At 35.2% G+C, this 12,659-nt stretch overlaps 1 protein-coding gene across 1 annotated transcript; it reads right to left on the reverse strand.

Moving 5' to 3' along the window:
- Window positions 1-454: 454 nt before the first annotated feature.
- LOC127881124 (gamma-aminobutyric acid type B receptor subunit 2-like) lies at window positions 455-11,714 on the reverse strand. Its single transcript, XM_052428819.1, has 6 exons — window positions 11,593-11,714; window positions 11,056-11,191; window positions 9,733-9,840; window positions 2,611-2,730; window positions 1,662-1,997; window positions 455-848 (listed from the first exon to the last, which is right to left on the reverse strand). Exons 2-6 carry the CDS (start codon window positions 11,179-11,181, stop codon window positions 705-707), a joined length of 834 nt encoding a protein of 277 aa, XP_052284779.1. The 5' UTR covers window positions 11,182-11,191; window positions 11,593-11,714; the 3' UTR covers window positions 455-704.
- Window positions 11,715-12,659: the final 945 nt, after the last annotated feature.

A 12,659-nucleotide genomic window follows, 5' to 3' on the forward strand; every position in this document is an offset into this window, starting at 1 on the left:
TTTATCAAAAGAGTATCTATCATGGTTCCTCTTTCTTATAATATATTATGTGTGTAGAGATAATTAGTTGATGTTTTTCAATAGTTCGTCTTTTTGAAATAGCTAAATCAACAATTTGTCAACACCCATTTAAATCGTGTAATACACCCTTCTGGTAAGCTAATTGCCAAATCCATCAATTGCGAATGTTACTATTCAAGTAACATATTTAAAACCACATATACCTTTTTTTTCAAGTGATTAAGAAAGCAGTGTAACAACGATACGTTTAAATGCAATAAATAACATAAACGGCGACAACAGCAACAAAATAGGACCATAGCTAAATGAAATAGCGAAAGAACCGCAACAGACACTAGAAATATAAAAGCAATATATCGTTTAAACGGTTAACACAACATCTATTTTATTCGTGTTGGTATGCACTTCGATCGTTCAAAATTAAACGACTGGGATTGTTTTGGTAACTTAAAAAAAATTGATATGTCAATCCAAAGGCATTCACATGTCAATTTGATTAATTTATTGCCAAAAATACTTGGAATATATAGTTTATAGTGGATTTCTTAACAGGAGAAATAGACCATCATTTGGAATGAGATAAACGACGAATCATCAATTATCTGTCTTGATACTGAAGATCCATCGAATGTTAGTTGAAAATTGAATCTCGATTTGAATTTGTTGAAACGTTTTGCCGCTTTCTACATGTGTGATGAATCCATGCTGGTTCCCGGTAATACTACATTCAGATTTGACGGATGCCCGGAACATGCACAGTTTTTAGTGCTAAGTGCCGTCGCTGGTTTCGTCAACATTCTTTCTCGCACCTTGTTGCGATTATGAATCTACAAAGCACACACATATATAAATTAAACAAGAAATGCTTTGCAAGTTTAAAAAAATTAAAAATAACAAGGCTATTGTCAAGCAATATGGTCCCTAACCGGCTCCACCATTGTCAGAAATCCCACCATTTTCAGAATATTTTTTTTTGTTGCCGTAGCAAGTCCAATTTTTGACGAAGAAACAAAATGAAATGACGTGCATAATGTCCATATAGCCATCTATATATGTTTTAAGTTTCATGAAAAAATATCAAGAACTTTTCAAGTTATCGCAGGATCCAGAAAAGTGTGACAGACTCACAGACTCACGGACGGACACACAGAGCGCAAACCATAAGTCCCCTTCGGTGAAACCGGTAGGGGACAATAAACACATATGGTTCAGGTTAAAACTTTAGTCTTTTTACTTTTAATTAAGTGTTTTGCTTATTTAGTTTGTTTGTGCATTCGTCTGTTCGTGCGTTCGTTTGTTGAATAAATGTTTATGCATTTTTGCGTTCATTCTCTAGAGCCATTTAACAGCAAATTAAAGATAAAGGGAAGATTAGTGAAATAAATTGGATTAAACAACAACAACACATATATTAAAATTCGTTCAGACGTGAGGGTATATAAGGTTCTTCTAAGGTGATGACGCTGACTACTGTACATGTTGTGTGTATTGTGTGTACTGTCTACTACATTTTTGTAAAGGCACCGGTCTCGAAGAAAAAAAAGCAGAACTGTTTCTTATTTTGCGATACATTATGTGAGGTTTTTGAGTTTGTGTAAATTTCACCAGTTGCTATTAAAGTATTAAAAACAGTTACGAACCTTCGGTAGGAAAATAACACAAGCGCAAGTCGTAGTGCTGAACAACAAAATACAGGTCTCCAAGACGTAGGCCGGGTTTATCTGGTCTGTAGGCAGGATATGCTGAAGGGGTACACCGATCAGGCAGACGACAACGACGCTGTAGATGCACGCGCCAATGTTCCTCGAGTCGTTCAGCTCTTCTACTGTCACGTTGCGCGTTTCCCAGGCAAGAAACGTACCAAAGGCGAGGAGCAATCCTTTGTATACGTACATCGTTATGAACCAGTACACCTGCTTGGTGTTGTGGCAATACACTATAACCTCGGCATCAATCAGGTTATTATCCAGTGTATCCTGCAAAACAAAAGTACAGTGCCAATACTGGCCATAATGAAATGTTCCGTCATTGGTATCTTTATGCTGGAAACAAAACACAAGAATACAGAAGATTACATGTACATGTATACAAGTTTGATTTTTTTAAATATTAGGCACCAGCCTCATAACACACGTAAAAACTTTGTTATTGACACGCATTATCCGAGTATACAACTCAAACATGGATACAGCACGGGCCTTTCCAATGGTCGGTGTTCCATTCACTTAACCGTGTTTCGATTCAGCTTTCCTATCAACATTTAAAGGTAAAGTTTATGTTGATATGATTATTAATATTACACATTTCTTGTTTTCCTTAGAATGTATGTTTAGACCATAGCTATCTTAAAACGTGCATTAAGAATTAAATGCATGCATCAGTCACACAAACAATTTACACATATATGACACAAATATGGGACAATCTGTTCTTTATCTGAAAATATATATGTATAGGAAAATGTTGCATATAAGCGAAGATTTTTATGATATCACACATAATTAAAGACAAATTTACAAAAAGAACAAAAGAAAAAAAATATTACATAGGGGCAGAGAACTTCGCAAAGTATGTTAGACATTGGGTTACCATCATTTTAATCTGTTTTTCGCTGCTGAATGGGAATACTGTTGTCCAGGGAATAAGGATAATGAAGTCGATGATTAGAAGGATTCCGACCACGATGAAAAGGTGATGGTCTTTGATAGGCTGTAATAAAGCAAATTTGTAATTGCTGGTGATGCACATATGATCGCCAACTTCTGAGATAATTATATTTTAATGGCTTTGATCAGTGTCGTATATCAATATCAAAGTTAATCACTATATTCAACCATACGCTGTTTGACAAATTTAATAAATACGCTTGGATTTGCAAGCTTTGAAAAACGCATAATTATGTAGTCATATCCTCATATCATAACCCCATTATGGTATACAATACCGCAAATTAGTTTACAAGGACACTAAAAGAATGTAATCATCGCCAGTTTATGACATTGCCGTTCTATGGTGCAATAAAGTAGAGCCACTGATAGTTATGTTCCAATGTGTCTTTGGTAATTGATTCAACCTTGATTATATGTTCCTTTTCGTATACTATCTTAAAAGTATCGACTTCTGGTTTAAAAAGAGTTTCATAATCTATAACACTTAACAGCTACAGCAGAAATTACGTTATAAGGTTCGGCCGTGTCAACAGTGAAAACGAAAATTATACCAATAATAGTATTTTAAACGGAGGTGTGTCGATACCTCAAACAAATCAGAAAGAATAAAGGCTTCACAACGAAGCTGCGTAGTTCAAAATTGATCATAAATATAAAGTTAAATATATACTTGTTCAAGCTAGAAATGCATGCACGCTAACCAACACACTTTTTTGCACAATCTTCCATCTAAAGTTCAAGTAACTTTGCGCACAATATGTCAATTTTAATTTACAATTAACTTTACTCTAAAGCCTGATGTGATCAAAACTGCAATTCTAAGATAGGTCTGCACATTAGCTACCAAATATAACAACCTTAAAACAGTAAAAACAGTGAAACATATTATATTTAAGTTTTCCTTCTATTTTGTAAAAAAAACAGTGATCTTGACATGACATCTCTTAGATGGTAACACAAGTTGGTTTTGCATGTCAGCTACCTTTATATACAAAGACATCTCTTAGATTGTATATAAAGTTGGGTATGCATGTCAGCTACTAATTTATACAAAACAGCGTAGTATCACAATTCAAGAAACTTATTTAAACAATGAAAATATTTCAATTCCAGCTCACGTCATTGTTTTTGTCTGCTTTAGATACAGAAACCTCAATCCAAACGCTAGTCACTCACAATATTCTAGCTTTAGAATCAGGGACATTGACCTTAACCTTAATTGACGCATTAAATTTCTAATATAATTGTTTAAGGGTTACAATTATATTTTATGAGCACGGCTGACTGATCAGCGTTCGGACATACCGAGCCCGAGGTTCTGATAACCTTAGCGTCCTCATGAGTAAGAGAATTTATCCCTGTGCCATCGAAGCAAATTACGCTATGGACAGAAGATGCGATGTCGCATAAGAATTATTTGAGTAGTTCGATTAGGAGCAAAGACCTGAATTTTGAAGTATACCGATACGTGTTCTTATATTATGAATGCATATATATAAAAGTCTGCCCTGTCATATTTGCGCATTTTTACAAGTGCACAGGTCAAACATGTCAATAAATCTATGCCCAACGGCAAAACTATAGTGCTAAAGATGAGGTTTATGAAACCATGATTTGAACAGGTACGTCTATCATTACCCATTACTCTAGGTCAATAAAGTGGCGCGCGCCTGTCAAAAATTTACTGGCTGCACGTGCGTAAAATGACAGCCTAAGGCGGTACACAGGTCATATTAAGTAAATGGCTCGTCAGATGTCAAACTGTCATGTACTTATCCGAAGTATGTTTTGAGGAATTGACTAATATTTTTTCGTTGTAAAGATTTTTTTTTTTTTAAAATAAGATATCACATAAAGTTGTCATGACGATATTTAACAATAACTAAGGGGATATTTATAAATGTTTGCCATGATTTTGAACAACTGATACTTGTATCACCACGACGCAGATAAAAATATCGAGATTTGAAGACAACGCCGAAGAAGAGCGACTTCGCGAGACAACGCCTTCCACAACGAATAGAAGAAACAAACAACATAATTAGAATGGAACATCACGGCGTTTACTCTCAAAGTGAATACCTGGTTCTATCGCTAAAAGAAGACCAACGCCAGAAGATTTCGAAGGACAACAAGTGACGCAACACTGGACACAATACTTGTGACGTTAAACACTATAGAGTAGATGCAGCCGTTCAACTGTTTGACGTGCGTAGATAACGCATTTGGAATGATACTTCCGAGGCCTAAGACATCAAGGAGAACACTGCTATAGTTAATACCTCGTGAGCATTATGGCCAATAGAAGATCTTAATGTCCCAAGAGAAATGAAGACGCTGGAACCAAGAACAAAAGTACAATCAACAACAACAGAAACAACAATGCGATCACTAAGGTTTTAACATACGTCACAATTGATAAGCAACGCGGTACGCATCAACACCATATCCAGAGACAATATCACGATGGATTCAACAACAGAAACAACGACGTGATGACGGCTGGTTCAGCGACAAAAACAACAGAAACCACGATGACATATCCAGCCTCGATGTGAACCTCGATACGCAGATGAGTGCAACCGACCACGTGCGATTTGCCTACACAGCTTGGCGATAGATAGAGCTTCTTCACGACAGCAATGGTAGATAACATCACCCATGAATCAACATAGACAGAAAACAACAAACCAAGACATCTACATGACCGCAACAGGTACATATTCAACCCGGGCAATACCTACTTCGAATGGACAGCACAGGAGGTCACTAGTCAAACAACGCCTGTAGTGTTACGTGGACAATCGATCAACGTCATTTAACACTGATACATGATATTGTAAGACACTTGTCATTCAGGATTTGATCTTTCTAAAGATTTTAAATCATAAAATATAAAATCTTTCTTTAATGAAAATGAGGTGTGTCGCATAATTGGTGTATTTCATGTATATTCCTTGTTCGGTGTAACTGAAACATAATATATGTCTTCATGAAGAAATGCATAAATGGGCATCATATTTCATCGTCAAATTAGACGAGAAAAAATGCACCAAGTTATGGCCCATGGCTGGGTTCACTAATTTGTTATGTCTATTGTAAGCACATGCAGCACTGTTAATTTGTGTATATTTTCATGTTAAATGACAGGTGACAGTTAAACAAACGTGGTCTCGCTTAATTATTGGCATATATATGCACAAGATATGTAAGTCACACATAAAGCCATCCCGTATCAGGTAATTCAACTCATGTTAAAGTCAATCATCCAGACAGCCGTCACCCAATTTATTTGTCCATTATTGTATAAATTGGCATCTGCGTTGTATGAAATGGAGTCTTACTTAAACGGCCGAACATACAAGTCGCATTATTGCTGGCTTTCGCGGGATGGGCCCATTGCGGGCTTCGCATGTATCTAGTATTTGACAAACATTTTGGAAACGTTGTGTTGTGTTAATAAGCAGAAATAAAACGCAAAGAAATCAGAAATGAACTTTGTTGGTTACTGTGTCTTTTCCACGAACGATACGTAATTACGTGACACTTTAATTTTGAGTCAAACTCTGCAGTAAACATCTCTTTCTATATTATTCTTCATATAGAACATTTTGTTAATGACATAAGCACCAGAGGAGGCCTGTATATATTCAAACACTGAACACATTTTTCTAGGTTCTAAGTCTATTCTTTATTCTTAAGTCTAAGAATCGGTTGGTGAATACGGACCCTGGTCTACATGCAAGCTTGAAGAATTTCAAGGAAATTTGTTTTATATATGTTAATGTGCGGACACTGGTTTTCAATTCTTTGTAACAGCAAATTTGACTTAGATGTGAAGCGCTCCTTATATATGTTTAAGATACGTGACAAGGCATGAGCGGTGCTATACTTAAAGTGTGATACACGATTTTGTCAAATATTTATGAATTTATATAAAACTTATTATACAAATATTTCAATATAAATTAAAATAAAAGCTAAAGAAGAACATGTGTCGAAAAATGAGAAATAAGCCAGATATTTAATTCTAAAATCGAAAATGTTTGTACAGTCGAATTCGTCAGCATGCATGTACAATTCGAATTTAAATTTAGTTTTATTGCAGATTCGTTCATACGACACAAAGACACAATTTTGAATTACGAATCATTTAAATTTCCTGCAACAATATCTATTCATCTACACACGAAGAAGAAGAATGCTTGGGTTATTGTAGGAAAATATGTACGAAATATCTGCGTCACAATCATCTCTGGGCGCTAATTAGTCTTTTGTGCATTTATGAAATTCTTCTTCAATGTATTTTTTCTTGCCCATTTTGTGTTATTTTAACATATTTTTATCAATATATTAACATTTAACAAATATAAAAATCGTGCATACACACTTTGAAGGTTTATTAAGATTTATAAATGCAAACTCAAGTAATCGACCGAAAACTAGTACGCCCGTGATCCGCCATACCACAATCGTATAACCTTGATTTGTCAATTCATCATTTATTGGCGAATCGGCATATTTGCCTTTGGCCATTAACAATCTATTTGAGGTTAATTATGGCCAAGACATACCAAAATGCAACATATAAGCGTACAATACAATACAATAATAATAAACATAGCATTGGATTACCGGTAATACAGAGCAAGTGGAATCAGTTGTAGAGTATATTTGCCAGATAAAAGGGAAAGACAGAGTAACTGTTATAGGAAGCAGCATACACAATCGGAAGAATAGGAACTTCCTAGAGAGCAATGCATATCATATCATATTTCCTAATGGGTTATGTTTCCTCTGAAATTAGCGCCTAATGCGAAAACGAAAATTAGGATCTAACAAAGGACAATAGAGGCATACCTTGACATGAAAAAAATAGTTTAGAAGAAAAACAAAAAAACAAAATTAATTAATTAATTAATTAAAGAAAAAAAATTAACATGGATCGTAAACAATTTACAAAAAACATTCTAGAAGTCAAAGCATACAATATTATCGAATGAGTTATGTTTCCTCTGTAATTAGTGCCTAGTGCGAAAACGAAAAATTAGGAGCTAACAAAGAACAATAGAAGCAAAACTAAACGAAAAAAAATTATAGAAGGAAAAAAAAAGTTAATTGCATATAAATTAATAAAATGGAACGATTACAATTAACACAGAACTTAACATATATAGAACGAAACATTATTAACATTTACTTCAGCTATCGTTTAATGGAGTGTAGCATTTCAGTCTTTACGGGTTTAGAAATAAAATAATACAATCCAATCAATCAGCTCTTAGATTAGACGCCGCTTGGTGTTTGGTGCTCGATGGACGTTGTGAGGATTAGTTAGTATAACGGGATCTTATCGGGTGTATAACGTTTTGATTTGCGTGGAATTTGTAAGATTATATGAATTTCTATCTGCCTTAATGTATGGCTTGTTTAGAGCAGTGAGTGGAAGCATTTCTTTTGCTTTGAAATGATGTGTTTTCCTCTGATTTGGGTCATGAATGATTTAAAATTATGATTTAATCGATTTTGAATATTGTTTTTATTTATTTCGTGTTTTCATGTGATGCTTGATGGTGCTTGGTCTGTTCGACGTGTATGAATGATCAGACCAAAGGTTTAATAGCCTTTAGTAATCCTGTAGTTGAGCTTCTGTATCATTTATCTGATCGTTTAGTAATTTTTAAGGTGTATGGTTATTGAAAAGCCTTAAGGCGTTTTTCATTTTCTGTTTCCAGTTGGGGTATGTCAAAGGATGAACTATGTACTTAAGCGTCAGAGGTTAAAGGGACATGTGGCAGGGGAACAGTGAATACAGCATCGATATAACTTCTGGCAAGCAACGAGGACCGTGTTTTAGACATCTATACCATCTACGTTCACAAATCATTCGTAGCTAACAGTTCTGATTTAAAGAGACAACATTATACAAGAAAAAGTGAAATAAAATAAAGGAAAAAAAGAGAAAAAACAAAGATAAAAATGGAACAAATACAATGTACAATTGATCATACACAGTTCCATACATACAATATGATAACAAGGTGAGGACAAAAAACACTACGATTCTAACTTGTTTTTTATAAGTTTCATAGCATTGTATATGAATTTTGCTGTATTTCGTACTTTACTTACTTTATTTTCAGACATAATGTATTTGAATTTCATAATATTTGGCCAGTTTGATGAAATGTCATAATCTTTTCTCAGATCTGAATAGACAGTACAACATAATAAAAAGTGGTATTCTGATTAAACAACATTTTGCATACAAAGTTTACATATTCTGTTTGACCTTTCTATATTGTTATATCTACCAGTTTCAATCTAAAGGGAATGTGATGAAAGTCTAAATCGGGTTAGTTCCTTACGATGGTTTTCATTTTTTTATTAACTAGATAATTTTCAAACTCGAAATCTTCTTTAAATTTACAAAAGTATTCCATTATAGGTTGTACTGCTAGTGCTTCGTGCCATGACTGAATGTATTGGTCTTTTAGTCTTTGCGAAAACTAAAAGTGAATAATCGCTCATAGTAAAATCTAAAAGTTGATTACCAAAACCAAGCTTGTTAAGCAAAGTAGATAGGGAAGAAAACCACAAACTATTCAAATCACTAATGCGATTCACTTGAGCAAATTTAAGTTTTTTCATCAAAGTTTCATGCATTAAAGAGTTTGGTGAGTTGAAAATCTTTAGCCATTGCTTAATTGATTTTTCTTTACAAATGGTTGTTAACGGAAATCTTTCAATCTCACCAAGGACAGCAGCATTTGCGGTTTGTTGTTTTACGCCTAGAACATATTTACAGAATTTGATATGCAGTTTGTCTAAGTCAGTAAAATTGTAAATTCCCAAAACTTCCGCTCCATATAGCAAAATAGGGACTACAAGTGCATCAAAAAGTGAAAGCTTTATATTAATATATAAGGATACTCTACTAAAAATCGACAGCAAGTGGTTGTACGTGAATGGTAGAAAATTAGGATAACCATTAGACACGGTAAACGTTGCAATCACCATGGTTTATATTTTTGGATCTTACCTTTCTCTTCACCGTGGTGTTCTTAAATATGATATACACTCTGTATGTCTTCGCAAACATTCCACCAAACATCAATGTATATCCAATAGCAATAAGCCATGTCTTAGCCTGAAAATAACCGTATATTGATTTTAAGTTGTATTGGTCGCTGCAGATGCTGATATGTTGATATGTGTTGGCATTTAATGAGGATTTAAATGGACGGAATAATGGGGTTTTCTTCGTAATTTATGTATTATTCTTTGCGGGGTTTCCTTTAAGTTCTAGTGCCGTCAATGTGAATACATTAGAATCTGAAATGGTAATATTTTAAGCTACATATAGCACTTCAGTACAATGTAACATACGTGCATGCAAGTCATTTACGCATACTCCTATTATAGACTCATCTTCACATATACCACAATTGTATTTTTATCATGATTCACTTTCTCTCATTGCAAATCACTCAAAAAGCAATGCATTTCCAATTAACATTAATCGTGTCATTTGATTTTATCTACAATATTGTCATGTTTGAATGACAGGCTGAAATACACACACGCACACACACACACACACGCACGCACGCACGCACGAACGCACGCATGCACGCACACCCGCACACACACACACGCACACCCGCACACACACACACACACACACACACACACACACACACACACACACACACACACACACAGACACACACACACACACACACACACACACACACACACACACACACACACACACACACACACACACACACACACACACACACACACACACACACACACACACACACACACACACACACACACACACACACACACACACACACACACACACACACACACACACACACACACACACACACACACACACACACACACACACACACACACACACACACACACACACACACACACACACACCACACACACACACACACACACACACACACACACACACACACCCACACACACACACACACACACGCACGCACGCACGCACGCACGCACGCACGAACGCACGCACGCACGCACGCACACACACACACATATCTTTATACCTTTGATACTATCTTAACCAATCGACCATGTTTGCTTAAAATACAGAATACACCCCCCGTTCTGTGGTAACTTACTTTCAATATTTTCTTTTCGTTTACCGTTCTTAGGCGGCGATTCAAATTGAAATGTGTTTGTGTTCATATAAATTGTTCTATTATAAAAGAAGTGGATAAAAGGAGGAACATACTTATCAAACTTATCGATGATTCCTTTGTCCACTTACTATACATTTAAACAAGCACAGATATTTTATTTAAGTTTTGCTTACCATACATACAGACCCTTTCGTCCCGTCCTCGTACCGTTGCAGGTATTCCACTGTACTCACGTAAACTACCACATACATGCACAGGCAGCCAATCAGGATGACACTGTTCACATGGGGTGAAGACATGCGTATTGACCTGCCAAAGCCATAAGAAGACTTTAATTGTTTATTTATTTTTCTGAATTCAGATAATTCATTTTATAATATATAATAATATCACTGTTACAGATAAGCATAATATTATCTTCAAAAGTATGCGGACTTTCTACGAAAAATCACGTTAAAATACTCACGAGATAATATTAAATATAGTATTTTTATCATGTTTTATATATGTAAAATGTTTAAGTATTTAAAAATCATAACTGTTTAATATAAAACATGGGTGTGCATTCTACAGTGCAATAATAACAATAACAATGCAAATAATAGGAAAGAGTCTATGATTACACAGATGAAATAACCCAAAACCTTTAAATAATGCCTTGTGTATTTCCACCAAATGCTTGATTGCTGATATCTTATAAACGATCTTACCATTTATGTCGAAATATGATATTAAAGGCCAGGAATCCTATACATATCAAACAACCAAAACTGTTGACAGTTGCGATGGAAACAGCTAGTGGCACGTTGGGGTTTGTCGGGTGTTCTTTGTAGATAAAGTCGTCTTTAGGTATGTTTCCATCTACGCAAAAACACCCACTTTATTTTAATGCATTTTCTACCATAATGTACTATATCATGTATTGTTTTGTAAAGATACTCATATATATCGTAAAACGATAGTTTTATTGAAATGTTTTTACATTTCATACGTTTTAATTATTTGTGTCTTGTTCTGATAAAACTGGGCATAATACATGTGCGTAAAGTGTCGTCCAAGATTTGCCTGTGCAGTCCGCACATGCTAATCAAGGACGACACATTCCGCCTAAATTCCTTGAAACTAAAAATACCATTCGAGCGGAAAGTGTCGTCCCTGATTAGCCTGTGCGGAATGCACAGGCTCATCTGGGACGGCACTTTACGCACAAGCATTAAGCCCAGTTTTCTCAGAACACGACTGATATCCTTACATGGTTAGCCTCTGTTTAATAGTTAGTTGTTGTCAATAGTTAGCTGTTGTCAATAGTTAGTTGTTGTCAATAGCGGAAACACATGACCATTTTCAAATAATCAGGAAAATACCTGGACTTACCGGACCAAATTAAGGAAGGTTCAATGTTCCACGTTAAGCTGTCGGATATCTGGTCATATGTAACAATTGTATTCTCGTCGCTCTCTACAAAATAATTTGTGCTTGTACGAACTGTGTCTGTGATCATATATCCCTAATAAATAAGTTATTACAAATCAAAAACGCGTTTTGCAACACGTCTTTTATATTCGCCTTTAGATTGAATTTCTAAAGAAAAACTGTATGACTAAAATTAAAGTGTTTATACTGTATATCATATATGTATTATTGAGTTTTCTTCATCAGTAATCAATAAGCAGACAGACAGGGAAGGGTGCAGTGTACCATTGATACACTAACTGAGAGAAAACCGGACATCCCTCGGATGAGGCCTTTTACCAAGGTTCAAATGTGCTGACCTAAC

This window comes from Dreissena polymorpha, chromosome 5, assembly GCF_020536995.1.
Source record: "Dreissena polymorpha isolate Duluth1 chromosome 5, UMN_Dpol_1.0, whole genome shotgun sequence".
Taxonomy (NCBI): Eukaryota; Metazoa; Mollusca; class Bivalvia; order Myida; family Dreissenidae; genus Dreissena; species Dreissena polymorpha.

Coding starts and splice junctions, on each gene's coding strand:
- LOC127881124 (XM_052428819.1), bottom strand. CDS start 11,181: ATGTCTTCACCCCATGTGAACAGTGTCATCCTGATTGGCTGCCTGTGC. Junction 2,731..9,732: donor ACACCACGGTGAAGAGAAAG/GTAAGATCCAAA, acceptor GCTTTATTACAG/CCTATCAAAGACCATCACCT. Junction 1,998..2,610: donor AAAAACAGATTAAAATGATG/GTAACCCAATGT, acceptor TTTGTTTTGCAG/GATACACTGGATAATAACCT.